Here is a 23,095-nt window from a genome sequence, read left to right as displayed (position 1 = left end):
TGATGATGATGAAGGTTGGACGTTGGTGACTCGTCGTAGGTGCCACAAAAGGAGCCCACGAAAAGAATCAGTAGAACAACCAACAAGGAAGATTGTGGTAAAAAGACCAATAAAAAAGAATCCAGTTAGGCGTTTGAAGAAAGCAAAAGTGGAGATGCACCACCCTCAAAAGCCACGACATACAATGATTTTGGAGGATTTCTTGCCATCTTGGTTACGCACAAATATTTATTGTGATCGTGTTGAGGCCTCTTATTGCAATGCTGACAAAAGGGAAGAAAAGAGTGATGACCTACCGTTGGCACCATCTTCGGAAAAGCTCACTGAGTCCACTCCTCAAGAAGTTAATGCTTGTGAGGAAAAAGTCACGCCCACAAATGGCGATCTTCTGTTAGGTGACACTCTTCATAACCGCCCATTGTACCTGGTTGGCTATATGCGGGATGAAAGGGTAAATCGAATTTTGGTTGAAGGAGGATCCTCAGTGAACATTTTTCCAATTAGCACTGTGAAAGAACTTGGTATTCCCATGAATGAACTCTCAGAAAGTTGTGTGATGATCCAAGGATTCAACCAATGGGGGCAAAAAGGCCATAGGTGTGATTAGGCTGGAAATCACCATTGAATATATGCAATCAAGTGCATGGCTATATGTGATCGATGCAAAGACTTCATACAACGTCTTACTTGGAAGACCTTTGATACATGAGAAAAAAGTGGTTCTATCTACCTACCATCAATGTTTGAAGTACTACAAGGGTGAAGTCGAAAAGAAGATAGTTGCTGATGATGAGCCATTCACCGTGGCAGAGTCACACTTCGCCGATGCAAAGTTCTACTTGAAGAACTACATTGTGAAGGAGATAAAAGTTTATGATGTTATGAAAAGCAAGAATGACGAGCCCACAACTAAAAGAGCCGAAGTGACTACTGGTAGAGTCAAAGATATTACCGAGGAGGTACAACCCAACATGAATAAATCGTATAGAGGGGGTATTGCGTCTTATGGCAAAAAAGTGAGCCCTGCACTCCAATATGTCCCTAAAAGGAAGAAAAATGAAGGTGAACCATCTAATCTCCAAACCAAGATGCTAAAGGAGTTAACTCTTCCAGTAAAACGAATTGAGGTAGTAAAGTTTTCCTCGAAATCCCTTGTAGGGTTTGTAGCCAAAAATCATTTGCAGAATATGGCACTCCCTACAAAACGAACAAATGAAGGTTTTGATCCTAATGCTTCCAAGCTATTTGCAAAAGCTGGATACAATCCTAATGAGCCATCAAAGTTAGGGAAGCTACCATCAAAAGCTGCAAAGAGACAACCACGTGAAGGTTTGGGATACAATCAGCTGTCACCAGTGCGCATCTCCATAAGAATGGCAAGTAGCAATTATATCACTATAGGAGACGAATTTGTTGCTTCTAACAAGCCTTATGTCTTTGATTGACTGGGAAAATCACCTGTGAGGACCTCCGTATTTGAAAGATTGGGTCCATTAAAGAAGGGGAACAAGTTCCAAAGAAATTTTCAAAGCATAAGAACACCCGCCTCATCCAAAATTTAGAAAATCTCTAAGGATTTCTAAAGTTTGGTTCCTTCTAGAATGAGGCGACAAACAAAACTTGTGGTTTCATATAAAGAAGTACTTAAGGTAAAGCCATATACTGTTGTCTACACTAAGGAGCGTGAGGAAGATGAAAAAAGTGTGGGTTCTTCATATCATGTTACTGCACAAGGCGAGCATGGTGTTTTATCTCTAATGGAGGATGACGAGAAATTGGACGATGTTTCACCATGTTATCACATATCCTTCAACGATGGGGACCCTCAAGAAGATGAAGATGCAAATGATGCTCCAATAGTACTTGAAGAAGGGGTGAAGGCAATGATTGATTCCTTAAAAGAAGTTAACCTTGGCACTGATGAAGAACCAAGACCCACCTACCTAAGTGTTTTACTAGAAGTTGATGAAGAAAGCACTTATATTGAGTTACTCAAGGAGTTCAGGGACGTCTTCTCTTGGAGTTACAAAGAGATGTCTGGCTTGGACCCGAAAGTAGTAGTCCATCACCTTGCAGTCAAAAATGGTGCTCGCCTTGTTAAACAAGCTCAAAGGCGTTTTAGGCTGGACTTGGTTCCCTTGATTGAAACCGAAGTTAACAAACTCATCGAAGTTGGCTTTATTTGTGAAGTTAAATACCCAACATGGGTTTCAAGTATTGTCCTTGTAAGGAAGAAAAATGTCCAGATTCGGGTGTGCGTTGACTTTAGGGATCTTAACAATGCATGTCCAAAAGATAAGTTCCCGCTTCCCATTCCAGAACTAATGATCGATACTACTACTGGGTACGAGGCAATGTCATTTATGGACAGTTCATCAGGCTATAACCAAATTCGCATGGCACCAAAATATGAAAAGCTTACTACGCTTCGCACCCCCAAGGGTATTTATTGCTACAAGGTAATGCCTTTTGGCTTGAATAACACCGGTGCTACTTACTAAAGAGCTATGCAAAATATTTTTGACAATCTTCTCCACAAGAATGCCGAATGCTATGTTGACGACTTGGTGGTAAAATTAAGAGAGAAGGGCGACCACTTGAAAGACTTGAGAATGGTGTTTAAGTTGCTCCGAAGGTACCAACTTAGGATGAATCCATTGAAATGCGCCTTTGGAGTTATTTCTGGGAAGTTCCTTGGTTTCATTGTTCGACATCGAGGGATTGAAATTGATCAATCCAAAATAGATGCAATCTTGAAAATGCCTAAGCCTCGGAATATTCATTAATTAAAAAGTCTGCAAGGAAAGCTAGCATACCTTAGGAGATTTATCTCAAACCTAGCTGGGAGGTGCCAACCATTCAGTCGCCTTATGAAGAAAGGTGTCCCTTTCAAATAGGACCAAGCATGTAGCAATGCCTTTGAGAGCATTAAATCCTACTTGATGAAGCCTCCAGTTTTGGCAGCCCCTATACTTGGAAAGCCGCTGATACTATACATTTCAGCACAAGAAAGGTCTGTTAGAGCGTTGTTGTCCCAAGAAAATAGTGAAGGGAAAGAAAACTCCCTTTACTACTTAAGCAGGATGATGACACCAAATGAGCTGAATTATTTTCTAATTGAAAAGCTATGTTTGGCGCTAGTCTTATCAATTCAAAAGTTGAAGCACTACTTTTAAGCTCATGTCGTTTGTTTTGTTTCTAGAGCAAATTCCATCAAGTTCGTGATATCAAAACCTGTCCTTAGTGATCGACTAGCAAGGTGGTACCTCCTATTTCAACAATTTGAAATCGTGTACATCCCTCAAAAGGCTATAAAAGGACAAGCGTTAACGGACTTCTTGGTAGATCACCCTATACCTGATGATTGGGAGCTAACTGATGAACTACCTGATGAGGACGCCATGGTCATCAAAGTTCAGCCTCCCTGGAAGATGTACTTTGATGGTGCTGCACATCGCGGAGGAGCTGGTGCTGGTGTAGTATTTGCCATCTCTCAAGGTGAAGTTCTGCCTTACTCTTTTACGTTGATGCAACTCTGCTCTAACAACATTGCTGAGTATCAAGCACTAATACTTGGGCTTGAAATGGCTTTCGAAATGAAGTGGTTGCAATTACAAGTCTTTGGTGACTCTCAGTTAGTGGTCAATCAACTTTTAGGTAGTTACGAGGTCAAGAAGCCTGAACTACGCACATATCATGATTACGCTAAAAAGTTATTGGGGTGGCTCGGTGACGTGACTATTCAGCATATGCCAAGGAAAGAAAATAAGAAGGTGGATGTTTTAGCTGCCCTAGCTTCATCATTAGCCGTGCCTGATCATGTGCAAGTTACTGTTTGCCAAAAATGGGTAGTACCGCCGCGAAATGAGGTTGAAGGTGAAGAAAATGAACTCAAGCATCTTGTCGTTGTTTCTGAAGTTGAGAAAGAAGAATGGTGACAACCCATTATCAACTACTTGTGCTATGGGATACTTCCAGAAATCCACGGAGAAGAACTGAAATCCGTCGGTGTGCACCTCGCTTCCTTTACTACAAAGATACCCTATACAGAAGATCATTCGTGGGAGTACTCTTGTGATGCTTAGGGGAAGATGAAGCACTCCAAGCTTTGCAAGAAGCACATTCTGGGGTATGTGGGTCACACCAGTCTAGACCAAAGCTCCACTTCTATATAAAAAGGATGGGATATTATTGGCCAACGATGGTAAAAGATTGCTTGGACTATGCTTGAAGATACAAGGCTTGTCAATTCCATGCGAATTTTATTCACCAACCTCCTAAAGTGTTACACCCGACTGTGGCATCCTGGTCGTTTGACGCTTGGGGATTGGATGTTGTTGGACCACTACCAAAGTCCTCTGGTGGGCACCTATACATCCTAGTTGCAACTGACTACTTCTTAAAATGGGCTGAAGTTGTTGCTCTTAAGGAAGTAAAGAAGGAAAATGTTGCAAGTTTCATCCGAGTAAACATTATTTATCCCTTTGGCATTCCTCGTTACATAATAATGGATAATGGAAAGTCATTCGATAATAGGCTGATGAACAAGATTTGTGATCTCTTTGGCTTCAAATAACGTAACTCTTCGATGTACAATGCTGCCGCCAATGGTCTAGCTGAGGCATTCAACAAGACTATGCAACTTGTTAAAGAAAGTCATCTCCAAATCCAAACGAGATTGGAATGACAGTATGGAAGAAGCTCTATGGGAATATAGGACGACTCACTGCACGCCAACACCGGCGACTCCTTATTTACTTGTTTATGGAGTCGAAGTCGTCTTGCCACTTGAGCGTCAGATACCTTAGTTACGACTGGCTATTCAATAAGGGATCACTGATGAAGAAAATGCTCGACTTCGATTAGAAAAGTTGGAGGCTCTCGATGAGAAGAGGTTGGAAGCTCAACAGAGTCTTGAATGTTATCAAGCTCGATTATCTCGCGCCTTCAATAAAAGCGTTTGCCCGAGATCCTTTCAAGTAGGAGATCAAGTCCTTGCCGTACGAAGACCCATAATAACTTCCCATAACCCCGTCGGGAAGTTCACTTCAAAATGGGATGGGCCATATGTCGTACAAGAAGCTTACTCAAGTGGGTCTTACAAGTTGGTTGATGCAGATGGCATGAGAATCGGCCCTATCAATGGCAAGTTCTTAAAGAAGTATTATCCTTGAAGTTGCAACGCTCCTTGACGCATGAGCCTAAACTGCATGTTGCTGCACTCCTGACCCGCATGAGTCTAAACTATGTACGGCCCCTACAAAAAAAAGTCCTCTAGGTTGAAAACTTCGAAAGAGACGGCCTAGGCAAAAGTTAGGACATAAAAAAAATTTTAAAAAAAATCACCCAGTCTGAACTACGGTATGACTTGATCCTTTTCACCGAGGTACGTAGGCAGCTTAGAGTTTCATTCTAAGTTCAGTCGCATAAGTTCAAAAGATACCTATTGCCCCGTTTGTTGTCCGAGTGAAGTATGGAGGAATGTAAAATCAAGCTGAAACGCCATCCTCCTGTTGAACTCTGATCTCATTTGATTTAAAAGGGGCAAGCTTCCATTGTAAATTGGTATCTTCAATGAAATGATTATAGTCTTTTAGGAAGCTACCAAGTATTTGCAATGAAGCCTGGTGATTCGTTATGCCTTCAAGTTCGCCAAGCCTTCAAATTTTTGGTCTTCAAGTTGAAGTCTGCAAATCCACCAGCTTTAAGTTGAAGTATTCAAGCCCTCCAAGTCCATCGGCCTTCAAGTTGAAGTATTTAAGTTCACCAGAATTCAAGTTGAGTTGTTTAAGCCCTCGAAGTCTCCAAGTTGAAATCCTCAAGTTCGTCGGTCTTCAAGTTGAAGTCTTCGCGTTCGCCACCCTTCAAGTTGAGATATCTAAACCCTCCAGGTCTCCAAGTTGAAGTCTTCAAGTTGAGGTCCTCAAACACGTCGGTCTTCAAGTGGAGGTCTGCAAAGTCCGCCGAATCTTCAAAGTTTTCCAAGTGTTCAAGTCGACGTCATCAAGTCCATGAAGTCATCAAGTTGAAGCTTTATAATTTTTCAATCTTAAGGTGGACGTATAAGTCCCTTTGCACCTTAAGTTGGCCTCTTCATGGGTTTGTCCTTAAAAGGAACTATAACTTTCTAATCTTAAGGTGGACATATAAGTCCCTTTGCACCTTAAGTTGGCCTCTTCGTGGGTTTGTCCTTAAAAGGAACTATAATTTTCTAATCTTAAAGTGGACATATAAGTCCCTTTGCACATTAAGTTGGCCTCTTCGTGGGTCTATCCTTAAAAGGAACTATAACTTTCCAATCTTAAGGTGGACATTTAAGTCCCTTTGCACCTTAGGTTGGCCTCTTCGTGGATTTGATCCTTCTATATGTTGATGCGGATTTGTCCATCTATATGTTGATGCGGATTTGTCCGTCTATATATTGAGGTGGATGTGTCCGTATATATGTTGATGTGTCCATCTATATGTTGATATGGATTTATCCGTCTATATATCGATGTGGATTTGTCCGTCTATATATTGAGGGGATTTGTCTGTCTATATTTTCATGTGGATGTGTCCGTCTATATGCTGATGCGGATTTGTCCGTCTATATGTTGGTGCAGATTTGTCAATCTATATATTGATGTGGATTTGTCCGTCTATATATTGAGGTGGATGTGTTCGTCTATATGTTGATGTTGATTTGTCCGTCTATATGGTGATGGAGATTTATCCGTCTATAAATTGTTATGAATTTATCTGTCTATAAGTTGTTGCAAATTGATCTGTCTATAAGTTGTTGCAAGATCCGCCCGTCTATAAATTATTGTGGATTTAACCGTCTATAAGTTGTTGCAACGTCATGGAGTTGCTCGTCAACTTAGCACTCGACGACTTTTCATCTTGGGCCTACAAAAAGAAAAGAAATGACAACAAAAGAAGAAAGACACGAGAAAAGAAGAAGAAATTATCTTCACATTAATGCTTCCGAGTCCACAAAAATAGACTCAAGTGGCTTGCAAATAATGCAAATTGATGCTCAACAAATATGAGCATGGGATGTATATAGATACTTCAAGGAGGCTATGGGAAAGAAAATCCGGTGTGGGACACAATTATTTCTCCTAATTCGAAGTGGTTACATTTTAAGGCAAGGAAAGGTTTTCTAATCCTATTTGGAGGTATACAAGTTGCGGTAAAAGTACCGAAGTGATAAAGGGGCCGTGATTAATTCAAAATTTCCTAAGCCTACAGGAATTAGAAAAGGAAAAGAATATGTTCCACTATTACTTGGTTGCCTTGGAAGACAAAAACGCAAGAAAAGACTTTTTGCACTTGGCAATTACTGTTTGTCCTTAAAGAGGATTCCATTATCTATGCAAAACCTAATATTGCTAAAGATATCTATGATAGATATATGAATTTTTAGCCAAAATTATCCTCTTATTTTTAGGGGTAGGCTTAACTTTGTCCTCTAATAGAATCCTTAGCACTATTTATCTTTTAAGTATACAAAACATGAGCATTTTTAGTCTCACTAACAAAAAATACTCACTCCCGTTAAAAATCTAACAGAGACATAACACGTGATTTGCATGTGATGCTTAAGGGAAAGAAATACCCGCTCTTTCACCCCAATTTAGTCAATTTCCCTCCTTTTTCAAGAGCCCCTTCTCCGATTCACTCATTTTTATCTCTATTACAGTAGGTAAAAAAAACTCTAGCATTCTTGATTATATTTCAAGTCTTTACTACTTGCTATCCCAGCAATGATTATTAGGAGCAATGGTGAAATAAACCCAAGTTATGGTAAGTGTTCTTGCTACTCGTATATTGTAAATATTCCTTCTTAATTTATTTTCGAAATCTCCACCATTTTTACAATACTTTACTTTCTTTGAAGTTCTATAATATTAGGTCCTAAATATTAGGATAATGACCAAATGATTATTTTGTCTAATGTGAATTATATTTTAAAGGAGTAAAAAATGCGAACGATATTTCGCTAAAGGACTTCGTGCTTTTAATATAGTATAGATAGATATAGATAGATATATAAGTTGAATATGACATGTTGTAATTACTGACAATGACCAATTGTGCGTTTCATAAAATGATAACTAGCCAAAGATTTTCTCAAAGTAATACTGTGTAAATTTTGTATATTTAGCCAAAAAAATTCTCAAAGTATTACAAATCGATTCACACAATTTAAAGTGCTACATAAAATACAAAAAAAAAATAGCAAAATTATAAAAGTGATGTTTGGACATATTATTTAAGAAAGTATCTAAAATTAAATAAAGTGGATGGAAATTTTTGGTTCTTGAAAAAAATAGTTCAATTTTACAGAAGTTCCGAAAAAGTTCATCATGACACTTTGACTTTGAAGTAAAACGTATTATAATACCACGTTTTACATTAAAAATGATTTATTAATTAAAACGTAGTATTATACTACATTTTTCTTTAACGGCTAACTTTCCGTTAAACTAAAACACAGTATACTGCGTTTTAGTTAGAAATGTAACTTCTTCTTTTTTAACTGTATAAAGGTATTTTGAGTCCAAAATACCATTATTAAGGTTTCGGACACACTCTGACTCATTGTTGGTGTTAATACAACTTTACGTTTCATGCCACAATTATAATGTTGTACTCCCTCCGGTCCACAATAAGTGACCAATTTGTTTTTTTTATTTTGGTCCAAAATAAATGTCCATTAATATAATTAAGAAAAAATTCAATTTATATTTACTTTTTTACCCATAGGTGCATATCCCTAAAAGAAATTCTCACTCCTTACATTAAATTACTAAAATTAAATAGCAGCAACTGAAAAGTCATTCAAAGACTCGAGAACAACTACTTCAGCAATTGAGAAGTCATTCAATCTCCATGGATACCAAAGTTGAGGAACTAACTTGAAACAATTCAAGACTTGAAGGAAATCAAAGTTGATGACTCAATGAACAATGAAATGAAGGTTGATGACTCAATAAGCAAGGTTGGCGACTCCAGAAAAGTTAAAGATTTTTCTTTTGATTTAAACAAATTTTCCGATGAAAGCGAAGCAGCGGTTAACAATAACCTGAAAATTGAGCTTCCTTTTATAAGATAGTTTTGATGGCAAAAATTAAAAAAATTGGCTCCAGTTTGTTTTTTCAAAGAGGTTCTTAAAATTTTAGCAAAAGTTTCAAATTTTATTTTGAATAATTTAGTGATGTAAGAAGAGAATAAATGTCACTACAACTATGTGACCAATATTTAATTAAGGATAATTTAATCATACTATGTATTTTTCATAAAATTTAATATTTTTTTAATAAACGTATTTAAAGCAAAGTGGTCACTTATTCTGGATCGGTGGGAGTACTAAGATATGATAAAGGTACAATTAGTCAATTACAAACATGCACATGGGGGACTTTGAATGTAAATGCACTCTATTCAGTGGACTTTAGGGTTGTGGAAGTCGGGACATATATACATCTACTAGTCAAGGGGCCAGCAGGTTACCTTGTAAATTGAATTAATTAAATTGGTGGGGCTTGTTTGAAAATTTGCAAAAACTGAGAGTTTTGCCAAACTCTATATGTTTGAGTTTTTTTAAAAGATTTCTAAACTTACCTTTTAAAAACTTCAAATATTTAACTCCGTGTTTGGAAATCTTTAAAAAAAATATTAAACTTTTTTGTGAAAAACAAATTCGAACAAATAGAGTTTGCAAAAACTCAAAAAGGTTTTGCTTACTCTCTTTTTTTCTTTCAAAAACTTTCAAACAAACGCCTTAAATATTCTTGGCTTGGCTGATGTATGTTAATTCCCTGTAATGACTTTAACCACTCATTACTTGACATCCAACTTTTAATTATAACTTAGAATAACTTTAATATATGTGACCGAAAACTAAAATGTTCAATATTTTCCATTACTGGTATTATACATTCCCTTGCATTTCTGAAATTCTGTGCTAGCTAGCTCGTTCCCTACAGAACCATGATTAGAGAATTGTTTATCCTAAAAAATTGGATAATAATTAAATTTATAATGTGGTTTAAGAATACATGATTTCACCTAATACCAATTGATAAACGTAAAGATAAGTGATGAAAATTGACAATAATATAAAGTAAATTAGCGTTTGGACAGAGCCCTCGAGCTTGAATACCCTCGAGCTAGTTATGCTAGAACAGTTAAAGTGCAGTAAGTTGGTAAACTAGAGATGTAAATTAAAGAGAGAATGTTGTATTGCTTTGATCTGTTTAAATACATGTCCTTACAGAGTGAACAGAACCCTCTTTATATAGTAAATGAATCCTATCTATGGTACGATTCAAATTACGGAAGTAAATCCCATGATTGACATAAATAATTGCCCTTTATTTGATATGTTCCGGAATTTTCAATGTGATCTTCGATCGGTTATAGATATCTCGCATTTCCGTTATTGCGCTTCGTTCGAATCTCGATCGTTGTTGGTTTCGACCTCGATGAGTACCTCGATTCTCGAGCTTGATACCTTATCTCCGTGCCCTGGCCTTATCCGTTATGAGGCGAACCCTTAACGTGATTTCCTGGTCTTGATTAAATGGCAAAATCGGGCAAGCCCTATTTTAACCGTACACAACAATTGTTGTGCACAAGCTTGTGAAAAAGTTAGCGCTAAATGGAAGTTCCAACAACCTATTTTCATGTACTCAGTTGATATATCTCCTTTTACTTCACTTTTCTCCTTTACATATCATAGACTTTGTTAGACGATCAATGTTAAACATAAAAATAAAATAAATATTAATTTTAGAAAAAAACAATTCTAAAAATAAATAGATCTTTAGTATTTTCAGTGTCTCATTTTATGTGGTCCATTTTTCTTTTTCGTACTTATGTTCAAAGAAGAATATATACTTTTATATGTAAACATAATTTTTTAATCATAAATATATTTATGGTTGATTTCGAACACAAAATTTTTGAAAAAATACTTTATTTCGTCAAACAATTTTGCATAAAATAAAACGAAGGGAGTATATTTATTTATCTTCTCAAGCAAACATAATAAAAAAGGACTGGTAGTGATAGTACGTAATGCGTGACGTAAAGTTAAGGCGTAATGGGAAGAAAAAAAAAAGAGTGGGGCTATGAACTGTGAAGTTATGGCTTTCGTGGCCTTAACGAAATGTCAACTTTAATCTGACCGTGGAACTGTTCCATTCCATGTGGGTTCGTACTGTCGTAATTCCTAAAAGGAATACTGTCTACTGGCGTATATTAAAAAAATGCTGACAATGGAACTCACATCTTTAGTTCACCTATTTCTTTTCTTGAAAATGGAGTACATCCCTTGACTATAAATTAATACGGAGGAAGTAAATTTTTTGTTTCTATTCGTCAGCTATAAAAAATCCGAGCAAGGAAATTGTACCACAAGGGTGACTTTTTGTTGGAAATCACTCGATCTCACCATTTACAGAAGAAGAAGAAGAAAGAGGTATGAAGGTTGAAGAGAATCCGGAACCTAAATGTTACTTTTTGGACTCAAAATACATAAACATGTTGAAAAAAACTTAATGATCAAAATATATAAAACGTCTTTTTGAACCACGTTTTATTTTAACGTTCCTTTGGGACGTTGAGGTAAAATGCGTTTCAAAACTGCATTTCAAAATTGAGTTTTATATAAAACGCAGTTGCAAACCACGTTTAATATACTATTGCAACTTGAATGACAAAGAAATCTTGTTTGCATACAATATGATAAATCAACATAATTTGATACATGAATCAGCCCTCTCCAAATGTGTATGTGTATGCAGTAATGATGGGATTACAGTTTCAGTATCATTGCATTTCTTCTCTTTTCCAATTTTTAACAAAGGAATTTACCTAACTTTACTCTAAATGCATGTACCAAATCAAGTGTATCCAAATTTTCACCCCGAATATAAATAACTCCTTGCATTAATTTCTAATTATTAATTGTGCTTGCAGTGGACTGACAGGCAGTCTGTTTCATTTCTAATAAATCGAGCATTTACCAGAATAATGAATAATCAAAAGAAACTATTTTTAATTGGATGTGATTCTTTATCTTTTTCAAGTAATAGAGCTAATATTAAAAAAAATAGTTAGATAACAAACACGAGTAGTGACTTTGAATTCGTGATATTATAGCTTGAATTGTATTATTCCAGTTAATGAATTGTTCCAGCAAGAACAGTTGGATTTCACTTCAAGGAAGAGGAAAACGGACAGAAAGTTATAAAATGCCAAAGGGTGTGAACGAAAAGTTAATTAAATTTAGTGAAAAGAAAGAAGTTGACTGTTCTAAATAAATTACTTAAATAATGCAATATGTGGGTTTCGTTTCAAAGTAAAAACCAACAATTAAAAAGATTTCCTAATTAATTAGCCTTAAGTCTTCTCAAAACGTAGCAGTAATAAGGCCATCTCCAACCTTGCCTCATCCCCGTAAAGGGGGAAATATATGGGGTACAATATTCATCTCCCCTACTATTCATCACTTTTTTATTATTATTTTATTATTTAATCTTTTAATTTATCTCTTTATATATACCTAATTATGTTTATGTAATGTCTTTATTTTATTAATATTATATCTTAACTTTGGTGTATAATTTTGATAAATTAATTTTCATGCATTTATTATTTTTATGTAGAAATGGCAGTAGATAAAAATCAACGATTTCAAGAATTTTTATTTCGACATAGAAGAATTAAGGACAAAAATACTCATTTTGCATTTCGTAATGCATTAATAGATCATTTATGGGAGAATACTAGAGGTTGAAGTTTAATATTTATCTAGTATTTCGAATGAATTTTATCGTTATGTAATATGTATTTTGTCACGCCCCAAAAATCGAGGGGCGCGACCGGCGCTCGACCGGGTAGCCCCCAGCCAAGCGGACCTGGGTGCCTTTCCTATTCCACGTGATACCCTGTGTTTCCATTACCCATTAACCAAGTGAAATAGCCATTTATAAATTTAAACACATTCTTACGAGATTTACATAACATACATAATTACTTAGCGTGGTTTACAAGTTATACTGCCCAAAATACATAAGTACATAACCCACATTTTCTATCTACGGAACCTCTAGAGATACAAAAGAGTGTTACAATACTTGTCGGTAACAAGGCTCCGGCTATACCTTACGCAAATACCAAAATAAAATTTTCGGGAGGATAAGCGGCATGAGCCACGCAGGGCCCCGAGAGGAAAGGGGCTCACCAATTCAGCTGACGGGAGGTGAAGGAGTGCTACTGTCGGTGGGCTGGAGTACCTGTTATGGAACCACCTACAATCATAACACGAATGTAGCGCCCCCGACAAAAGGGACGTCAGTACATTTGAATTGTACTGGTATGTATGAACAAACTTTACCCCAAGTAAAATCAAGAAATACACAGATAACAAACAGTAATAGAATTAACAATCAAATGCACATGAAAGGAACAACCAAAGCCAAACAAACTCCATAATCTCTTCTTTTCCCCTTTCAACATTATTTCATCATATCAATGATTTCACAACTTTCACACATTTTTATTTCAATAGTGATTTCGATAACTTTTCCACCCTTATTACCTCGGCCACCCTTATTACTGTAAGCACGTGATTTTTGCCCTATATGAGAAATACTCCCAGAAAATGCAAAATAAAATAATTTTCCTTGGTGTGCAATTTTGAGTATTTTTGTGATATTTTTGGATAATTATTTGTATTTGTCTGTGTTTGCTTATTTGTTAAATTAATAAAAAATATAAAAATATGTCGCATTTTGCATGTAGGATTTCATTCTACAATTGTTAGTAATTAAATTAGTTTTACAAAAATTAAAAATTACAAAAATAGGCATCTTTTGCATTTTTAGCATTTAATGTCCAAATGAACAATTTTATGCTTAATTATTACTTAATTGTGCGTTAATTGTTATTGGGAGTTAATTTGCGCTTTTATAACTTAATTTAGTTCTTAATAATAATTTAAGTATTATTATAATTTAGTTTTAGAAAATAAAAGAAGAAAAGAGAACAAAAATACAAAGAAAAATCGGATTGGGCCACTTCTTCAAAATTCAACCCCAGGCCCAAACATTTGTCCAACCTTCTCCATGACCCAGTCCATCTCAACATGGGTCGACCCGGTCCTCCCCATTAACCCAATCCATAACCCAATACCCCTATCTTACATTTCAAAGACACAAAACAAAAGAAAAAAAGAAAGAACAAAAAACCCTAAAAAAGGGACCTAAACCATCCGCCCCCATTTTTGGGTTTCTTCTTCTCCAAAACACCAAACACCCCAAGCCATCCATGGCTACCTCCCCTTCCGTACGAGCAGCTCCCATGGCTGACTCCCTATCAACAACACCCGCACCACACAAGCTCCACCTCCCTCGAGTCCAAGCAAACCCCGCGACTGCTACGTCGACGTCAAGCTCGGGTGTGAAGCTCGACGTCCATGGCAGTCTTTGCCCCCGACCTCGTTCCAGCTTCATCGTCCATGGCTGAGTTGCATGTGTTTACTTGGACGCGAGTTGCATCTGTTCCAGATCGTTGTCCATGGTTTCTTCACAAGTGAACGCACCCAGCTGCTCCTATTTCGCGTCATCCATGGCTGCCGTAGCTGCTCCTTCTGCTTTTAGCTTTCGTCGTCCAGTCCCCCCGCTGCTGTTTCTTCACGTTCCAAGCTCGAGCCAGTCGTCCAAACTCAGTCACGTAACCAAACGGAACCCCAGCTGCCTCGTTCCTTCACTTCTGCCGCGACAGCTGCTGCTGCTGCTCCGGCGCGGCTTTAGTCGACTTCTTAGATTTGTTCGTCGTCATTTGGTTGAGCTTTGGTCGATGGTCGCCGAAACAGTCCGTATGTATGATTGTTCGATTCGGTTAGTAGATTTTTGAGTTTTGTTTTGTCCGTACTTTGTTTTGATATTTTCGAATCTAAAATCGGCAAATGTTTGTTTTGTTTATCGTTTGAATTAATTTTTAGTTCATGTTCATGTGTTGTTTGTTAAATTAATTTTTCAGATTCCAAATGAAAGATTAATTAATTGTTTTTCATGTTTATTTCATGTTCGTACTGTTGTTCAAGTGAATATTTGTTGTTGTTTAAGTGAATATTTGTTAGTTTAATGTTTGTTAGATTCAAATTGAAATTTAATTAATTATTTCTTCAATTTGTTTCATGTTTGTTATGAATTTTCCAGAAAATGTTAATGTTGTTTGAATCGTTAGAATCCGTCATGTTTGTTGCTTAAAAAACAGATTTAATTCATGTTCATCTTTGTTTGAAGTTCATGTTTAAATCCAGTGATTTAATGTGAGTTTATGTTTGTTTGTGATTTGTTGATTTAATTTGAATCATGCATATTGTTGTTGGTATTGTTGTATCTTTGTTCATCCATTAATGATCTAAATTAACCAGGATTGGTTCCCGATATGGTTGATTTATTTCCATTAATTTGGAGTTTGTGTTGTTCATCATGTTCATATGATTTGTTGAGAAATTGGTCATCTTGACTATATTTTGGTCAAGTTATGATTTAATTGATTGTTTAGAGCAGAGGGGTAATTTGGTAAATTGCAGTGCATTCGGGGGTAGATTTGTAATTGCAATAAGGTCGGAGGGGTAGTTTGGTAATTGAACATTATTTTGATTCTTTATGTTAAGCATGGGGGACAAATATAATGGGGTGGGGTTTTTGATGTACTTGTTTAATATAATGGGGGACAAGACAAAACATAATGGGGAGGAATCTTGCACTTGTTTAATGTAGGCATGGGGGACATATTGTAATGGGTTGGTAATGTGACATTTATTTAATGTAGGCATGGGGGACAAAGTTTTAAAATAAAGAAGACATTTGATAGTGGGACAAAGCATGCCATTGGGGGAATAATTTGGGTTTAGGAATTCAAGGCAAAGTCTTGCTATAAATATAGAGTCATTTCTTGACATTGAGGAGAAGACTAGAGAGTTTTAAGAAGGATTTTTGGGGGAGAGAAAAAGAGTTGAATATTATTGAGAGGATTTTTAGAGAGAGTTGACAGATTCTTTTACACTTGAGAGTTGACATACTTTTATACTTGAGAGAGTTTGTGATAGTAAAAGAGAAAGACAATTTGAACTTTCACTCGAACAATTCTGTTTGCTTTTCTTCGAGTGTTATTCAAAAGTCAGAAACTACTGCATCTCGTATCTTTTCTCTCTTCTGCTTTGACTGCGATTGTACTTTTGCACTGCTGAGTTTTCAATCTGTTACTGGGTTATTCTACTGGTTGTTACTGGTTTTGCGGTGTTGCTGAACCTGCTGTTGCCGCGTTATTACTGTTGCTGACTCCTACTTCTTTTGTTCTTGTACTGCTGTTTCCAGGTACACATTTGTACACTCTTGGCTTGAAGCGAAAAAATGAAATATTAATCAGGCTCCTGTTCCTGTTGAATTCTTTTGTTTGGATCTGTGTTTGAATATTAATTTTCCTCTCTTTGTATAAAAATGTAGTCGATTAATTAATGAGTAATGAGGCTGCATATGTATGATTTCTTCATCTAATAATGCTAGTTTAAATTACTTGAAGAATAGTTAATCGGCTTTGATATTATTGTGTATCCCTCTCATGTTCCAGCATTAGTAAATAATAGAGTATAAAAATGAAAGCAGTTTTTCTTTGTACAAACTCGATCGCAATTTTCCAATCGCATTAGCCGTAAACTAATAACTAATAGGTTACGTTTTCAGCATGTAAATAATTAAGAGATTTTCTTTTATTTTTAGAGACAAACTTAATAGAAAACATAGTCACTATAGGTTTATCCTTTAAAATAAAAATGAGACGAGCCTCGCCAAATAAATCACAAACCACCGGGGCCCTCAATAAAATACATAACCATTGACTAGACTTTGGATTTGGTCGTTTAATGAACCTTCACGGCCTCTTCCAAATCTCAACGGAGTCGAAATGTGTTAACAACTACGGATGCATTGATTGTGACGTGGTTCGAGATGTATTTTCATGACGTTGCAATTCTATAAAAATAAATGATAATAATAAAAGCGGTTTTAAACTTAATAAAAGCACATAAGTCACAATATGTATTTAAATCCGATATTTAGCCATTATAACAATTTAAGCGACCGTGCTAGAACCACGGGATTCGAGGGTGCCTAACACCTTCCCTCGGGTCAACAGAATTCCTTACTTAGAATTTCTGGTTCGCAGACTTCATTTGGAAAAGTCGAAAATTTCCTCGATTTGGGATTCAAGATAAACCGGTGACTTGGGACACCAAAAGCCAAACCTTTCCCAAGTGGCGACTCTGAATTAAATAAATAATCCCATTTCGAATATTGTCACTTAAATTGGAAAAACTCCCCTCGCGCATTTATCCTTCGGGGCGGGCGCGCAAAAAGGAGGTGTGACAGCTCTGGCGACTCTGCTGGGGAAATTTAACCCAGAACCACTGGTTCAGGGTTCAAGAATTCGAGCTTAGAATAATTGTTATATTTGGCTTTATTATCTGATCTTTATTACATGTTTTTGCATAACGTGCTAAATGTTGTCTTTTACCGCTTTGATATTATCTGAACTGTATATAAATTGTGCCGAAACCCTTCTCTTCTTACCTCCGGGGAGAAGCTCGCTGGTCGAGACTCCTTATTCTGTTAGTGTCAATACCTGAAATAAGAAAGAGGTCGGACAAGTTACAAAGCCGGACGATCTCGCGGGTCCCCGGTACGTAGCCCCCTCCTCGACTCGAGTTGTCCGCTCGGGTACACAGTCTAGAACAAATACCCAGGTTACGAACCTAGAATAACTTGACTTCATGCCGGATCCCTAGTAGGAACGCTTATTTGCATCATGTTGCATTTGACTTAGGGGACTCAACACAGGGGTTGGGTCCGTCTAGGGCTAGCAACCTGAAATGAAAAGACCATCCTGTTGCATCCTATTTGTTTCCGTGCATTTATTTGTCTCGGACATGCATGCTGCCTGACTTTGGAGTATTTGAAAAATATCAACAAAAAAAATAATAAAAAATAACAGTGTATAGGGCTAATTTTCTACTTTGAAAAATAGCAATGCCCAATTACTGTCAAAACTCTGCCGAAATTTTGCGATAATAAAAGGGGAAAATGTTTTATTTACTAAGAAAAAGAAAAACAAAAAGATAGAAAAATAGTCTTTTATTTTTGGGAAGTTGTTTGTTGAAAAATAAAAGGAAAGAGTTTTGTTCTAAAATAATTCGGTTAATTTGACCGAACTACGCGGGTCTGATTCTCACCGGATGTGAGATACGTAGGCAAACCTCATCGGTTCCGGCCCCAATTTTCAAAAATCCAAAAAAAATATATATTTCCCTTTAGTTCTTTCTTTATAAATTTTTCCTTAGAAAATACAAAAAAAAAGAAATAAAAATTAATATAGAAGTTTTCTTTAAACTCAAATAAAAATAGTCTCCTTCTTTCTGAAGTCTTTCATGTGAAATAATGAAATAAGAATTAAAAATCAGCAATAAAAATCCAAAAAAATACTCTTTGCTTTTTAGTCTCTCTTTTGTAAAATGTTCAAAAAAAATAGTTGAAAAATTGAATTCCAAAATATTAGGACTTTTCTTTAGAAGTGCTTTTGTAAATAAATAAAACTCAGAAATTCCACATCATTTTCTTAAAAGTCCCTCTTTCAAAATTTAAGAGGCAACATCATAAATCAAAAAATATACATTCTTTCTTCCGTAGAAAAGGTGAAACAAATGAAAAAAAAATCAACCAAACACATTTTCTTTTTCGTTTAAAAAAAAAATATATAAAAAAAAATATATATATATATATATATAAAATTCCCAAAGTTCAAGTCAAAAGCAAATAAATTTTTTAGAAGTCTTTCTTTAAAAAATAAAACAAAAATCAAAAAAAATAATTCTTTCTTCTTTTAAAAGCATTCCTTTCAAAAATTCAAAAAAAGGGTTAGTTTAGTTACTCCATTTTCGAGGCGAGAACTACGCCGGTTTGATTCTCACCGGATGTGAGATACGTAGGCAACCCTCATCGGGTCCAACCCCACCTTTCACTAAAATAGCCAAAAATCAATAAATAAATAAAACATGTCAAATTTTAAATTTTGCCATAAATAAGTTGGGTGGTGTCCAACCTTCCCTTTTGCTAAAAATAGCCAAAAATATATGTCAAATTTTAAATCTGTCATAAATAAGTCAGGTGATGCTGTTTTGTCATAAATAGCCGAATGTTCCCGAAAGGGACGCCGGAAGGCTGACTTTGCATAAACAGCCACCTTTGGGTCATTTTTTAAGGTTTGGTCCAGTTGACCCACACAGCCTTAAAATCTTCGTCACCGAGGCGTTGAAAGGCCGTGTTGGCAATATTGAGTTTTCTAATTTGGAAAACGATAAAAAGAGTCATAAATAAGTCAGGTGATGCTGTTTTGTCATAAATAGCCGAATGTTCCCGAAAGGGACGCCGGAAGGCTGACTTTGCATAAACAGCCACCTTTGGGTCTTGTTTAGTATTTTTTATCCAGTTGACCCACACAGCCTTAAAAACCTTCGCCCCGAGGCGCTGAAGGGACGTGTTTGCAACACCAGGTTTTTATTGTAATTTGAAAAAAAAAACCCAAAAAAAAAACAAAGAGTCAGCGGTCGGGTGAATACCGTTTGAATTTTGTCATAATAAGCCGAGCCAGCTTCGGTTGCGTCTTAAACCGTTCTTGCCGAAGTAGCCTTAGAGTATCTTTCAGTTGTCGAAAGGTTATTTTCGTAAAAGGACGGACAAGTTTGTAAAATGATCCTCCCCGGCCTCAAAATTCATGTGAAATTTGGAAGGGGCCACGTTTGCAAAAAATACCCGTTCGGTTGCATTTTGTGAGTGTTGAAACCCAATTTTTTATTATGAAGAAAAAAAATGTTTCATTACTTTTACCTTTCATTTGGCCCGAACTACGCAAGATCTGATTCATGCGGGGTCATGATACATAGGCAATCTCCATCGGATTCGATCATAGCTACAAAATAAATTGAGAAAAAAACAAACTGAAAGAAAAGGAAAAAGAAAATCGAGTGAAAAAGAAAATAGAAAAAAAAAGGAAAAAAGAAAAAAAAGAGTGCAAAAAATAAAAGAGCAGAAAAAACAAGATCAAGAGTGACTAAAGAGAGGCAAGAATAAAAGAAAAGAGGTACATGGTGAAGAGGGCTAGTTTAGGGTCGGGATGAAACCTGTAACCCGTTCAAACACATGGTAAAAGCGTTTAACTGTTTAGGTGCATTGCATCCCATCGTGCGATTTCCTATATGTTAAATGCTTCAAAACTAACAAGGTTGTGTGTGTGAGTAAATTAGCCAGGTTCTGTTCAGGTGATTGGTTTTGTTGGTATGCAGTGGTGAGCAGCCTTGCACGCGGCCACAACATTATACACAAAACTGAGCTTCACCTCCCAGAAACGCCCATCCTTACCAAGCTCCATATAATCCCCCAATCAAATGTTCATCAGTACAATCCTCACCCAAGAGAGTCTTTCAAAAGGAATCAGTTCACCTCTATTGGTGAATCATACTCAGGCTTGTTCCAAAAGCTAGTCAGGCGAAGTCTGCTGCAGCCAGTGGCCCCAAATCGGCCAAACACCGAGTCCCCCCTCCCCGCATCGAGCTGATACTAGATGTGAATGCCACTCTAGAGCAGTGGGGTACGGTACAAAGGACTGTTGGTCATTGGACCCTCAAAATAGCAGTTGAGCACTTGATTGAAGCTGAAAGAATCGTTCACCGGGACGAAAAGGTTCCTGATATGATGAACATTCCCCTGCCTACTCTCACAAATGGGCCAATAGATGGAATGATCTGTGAAGCTGAGGAATTTGATCCGGCACTGAAGGCTATTGCAGCCATTGCCGAGACAGAAGAAAAAATGATTGTCAAGCCTGAAAGTTCCTCATCAGACGGGAGTCTCGGTAGCCAGTCTTGCTATCCTTTCTGCATCTGGATTATCTCAGGGTGTGATCCAGATGTTTTACTTTATTTTCTTACTTTCCGATGTAAACCCTTTTACCTTCAAAAATTAAAAAAAAAATCAAAAAATCAAAAAAAAAATAATCAAATGAAATCGATATTTCATTTTCCTAGAATGTCTCTTTTCTTAAAATCTTGTCAATTTTCTCATTCTCTTTTAGTTCTGTTAAATGCAGATTTCAATAATATGACATGCTTGCGGACTTCATGCCCGGATCTTAAAACTCTGTCAGACCTCGAAATAATGAATCAAGAATTGGGTCGCAATGAAGAATAGCTTAAGGAAACAAGACAAAGAGTTGGAACAACTGAAGGAAAATTGATTCCCGAAATTGGAAAGGTCCATACATTACAACAAGAGTACTGCCAAAAAGAGTGCGTTGTATTTGGGACACATCGAAGGAAATGTCCTTGAAATAACTGTCAATGCAAATGCAGTCAAAAGGTACTATGTTGGATCCTTTATATAATAAAATCTTTTCCGGTTGAGATGACGAAGGCTTTCATTCTCGCTACCCAAACACTATCAACCCTTTGCAAAACCCATTTGAGCTGGTTACTCTTCTTTGATTACCCTCTTTGGAACCTAAAAATATTATTGAAAATAAAATGAAAAAAAAAATTGAAATGAAAAAGAAAAATGAAAAAAGAAGAAGAAAGAATTGGAAAAATAAGAAAATATATATACAAAAAAGCAAATCAGGAAAAAAAAATCCAAAAACAAAAGTTGCCTGAACTACGTTTGACTTGATTCCGAAAGGATACGTAGGCAACCTCTCCTTGGGGTTCAGTCACACCAAAACGAAAATCCAAGAAGTCCCCCAAAAGTGAAACTGGGGCAGAAGTTATAATGGTTCGGCAATGATCCCGCCCAAAAGGTTCTAAAGTTGTAGTTCAATCCAAATCCTTTTCACCCCAAACCTTGTTCAAGTCCTTCTGATCAATCGGCAAAGCAGTTCAAAATGGGAGGATGGATTTATTTGGGTCTGATACAACAAAATGAGAGGAATAAAATGAGAGAGCCTTATTGGTGAAAACCCACACGGGCACTATAAGGCGACGGTAAGCAGAGGAAATAAAATGAGAGAGTCTTGCTGGTGAAAACCCACACGGGCACCGTAAGGCGACGCTAAGCAGAGAAAATCAAAATGAGAAGTCTTGTTTAGTGAACACCCACACGGGCACTATAAGGAGATGGTAAGAAATGAAATGGAAATGCCAGCTCGTGAAAACCCACAAAGGGCGCCCATGACCGAAAATGAGATCCTCACAACCACCGTCATCAACAGAGTCCTAGCAAGGTTCCTCGGTATTCAAGGCAAAGTTGTGATAAATTTTTGGGAGTCAGATGGTTTACACAGATCAGGCATCCAGTCCAAAAGGCATGTCATGTTCATTGAAGTCCGCATGTACTCCGGATAAGTCTTTCTCTCCTTTCCCCGAAAGGGACACTTCTAGTTTTAAACTCATTCTCCATTCAATTATTTGTTTCTCTTTGAATCCCTTTTGGTCTAACACTGTTCCAAAACCAAGACAAAGAAAGGATGGCAAGACTGATTTACAGGGCTTTCGTTGGATACACGCTAATGTGCAAAGGGCACCCAGCCTCAGCAGGGGGCATCAAGACGACCTCGACTGGTCATGGCAGCCTATAAAGGCAATTGAAGTTGAAAGGTTTGGGTTTCACATGGTTAATCGCCTCCACGAAGTTAAAAAAAAAAGAAAAAGAAATCCCCACAAAGCCTCCCCTTGTAAAAATTCTCCAGCAAGCTTGCCCCAACAAATCCCCAGCAAGTCCGTTTTGTACAAATCCCCACAGAGTCTCCCCTTGTACAATCCCCACAGAGTCTCCCCAATAAAAAAAATGGAATCTCCCCAGCACATCCCAGCGAGTCCCTTTGTAAAAATTCCCCAACAAGCTTACCCCAACAAATCCTAGAAAGCCCGCTTTGAAATAAATCCCCAGCATGCCCCATTGTACAAAAATCCACACAAAGAATCCACTTTGTAAATATTCCCCCACAGAGTTTCCTTTTGTACAAATCCCCACAGAATACCTCCAATAAA

General features: G+C 36.9%; 1 protein-coding gene across 1 annotated transcript; it reads left to right on the top strand.

Moving 5' to 3' along the window:
- The first annotated feature begins 1,601 nt into the window (after positions 1–1,601).
- Positions 1,602–3,938, top strand: LOC138879314 (uncharacterized). The gene is made up of 4 exons (XM_070158920.1): positions 1,602–2,085; positions 2,191–2,459; positions 2,898–3,013; positions 3,203–3,938. The coding sequence occupies exons 1-4, from the start codon at positions 1,602–1,604 to the stop codon at positions 3,936–3,938; spliced, it is 1,605 nt and encodes a 534-aa protein (XP_070015021.1).
- Positions 3,939–23,095: the final 19,157 nt, after the last annotated feature.

Source organism: Nicotiana sylvestris, chromosome 10, assembly GCF_000393655.2.
Source record: "Nicotiana sylvestris chromosome 10, ASM39365v2, whole genome shotgun sequence".
Classification (NCBI taxonomy): domain Eukaryota; kingdom Viridiplantae; phylum Streptophyta; class Magnoliopsida; order Solanales; family Solanaceae; genus Nicotiana; species Nicotiana sylvestris.
The sequence above is the reverse complement of the archived record's forward strand: the minus strand, read 5'-3'. Positions and strand labels throughout refer to the sequence as shown.

Bases quoted from the DNA above. Each gene is read 5' to 3' on its own strand.
- LOC138879314 (XM_070158920.1), top strand. From the start codon at position 1,602: ATGAGGCGACAAACAAAACTTGTGGTTTCATATAAAGAAGTACTTAAG. The intron at 2,460-2,897 runs GTAATGCCTTTT...CCTTTCAAATAG, and splicing joins AGGGTATTTATTGCTACAAG to GACCAAGCATGTAGCAATGC. The intron at 3,014-3,202 runs GTCTGTTAGAGC...TTTTGTTTCTAG, and splicing joins TACATTTCAGCACAAGAAAG to AGCAAATTCCATCAAGTTCG.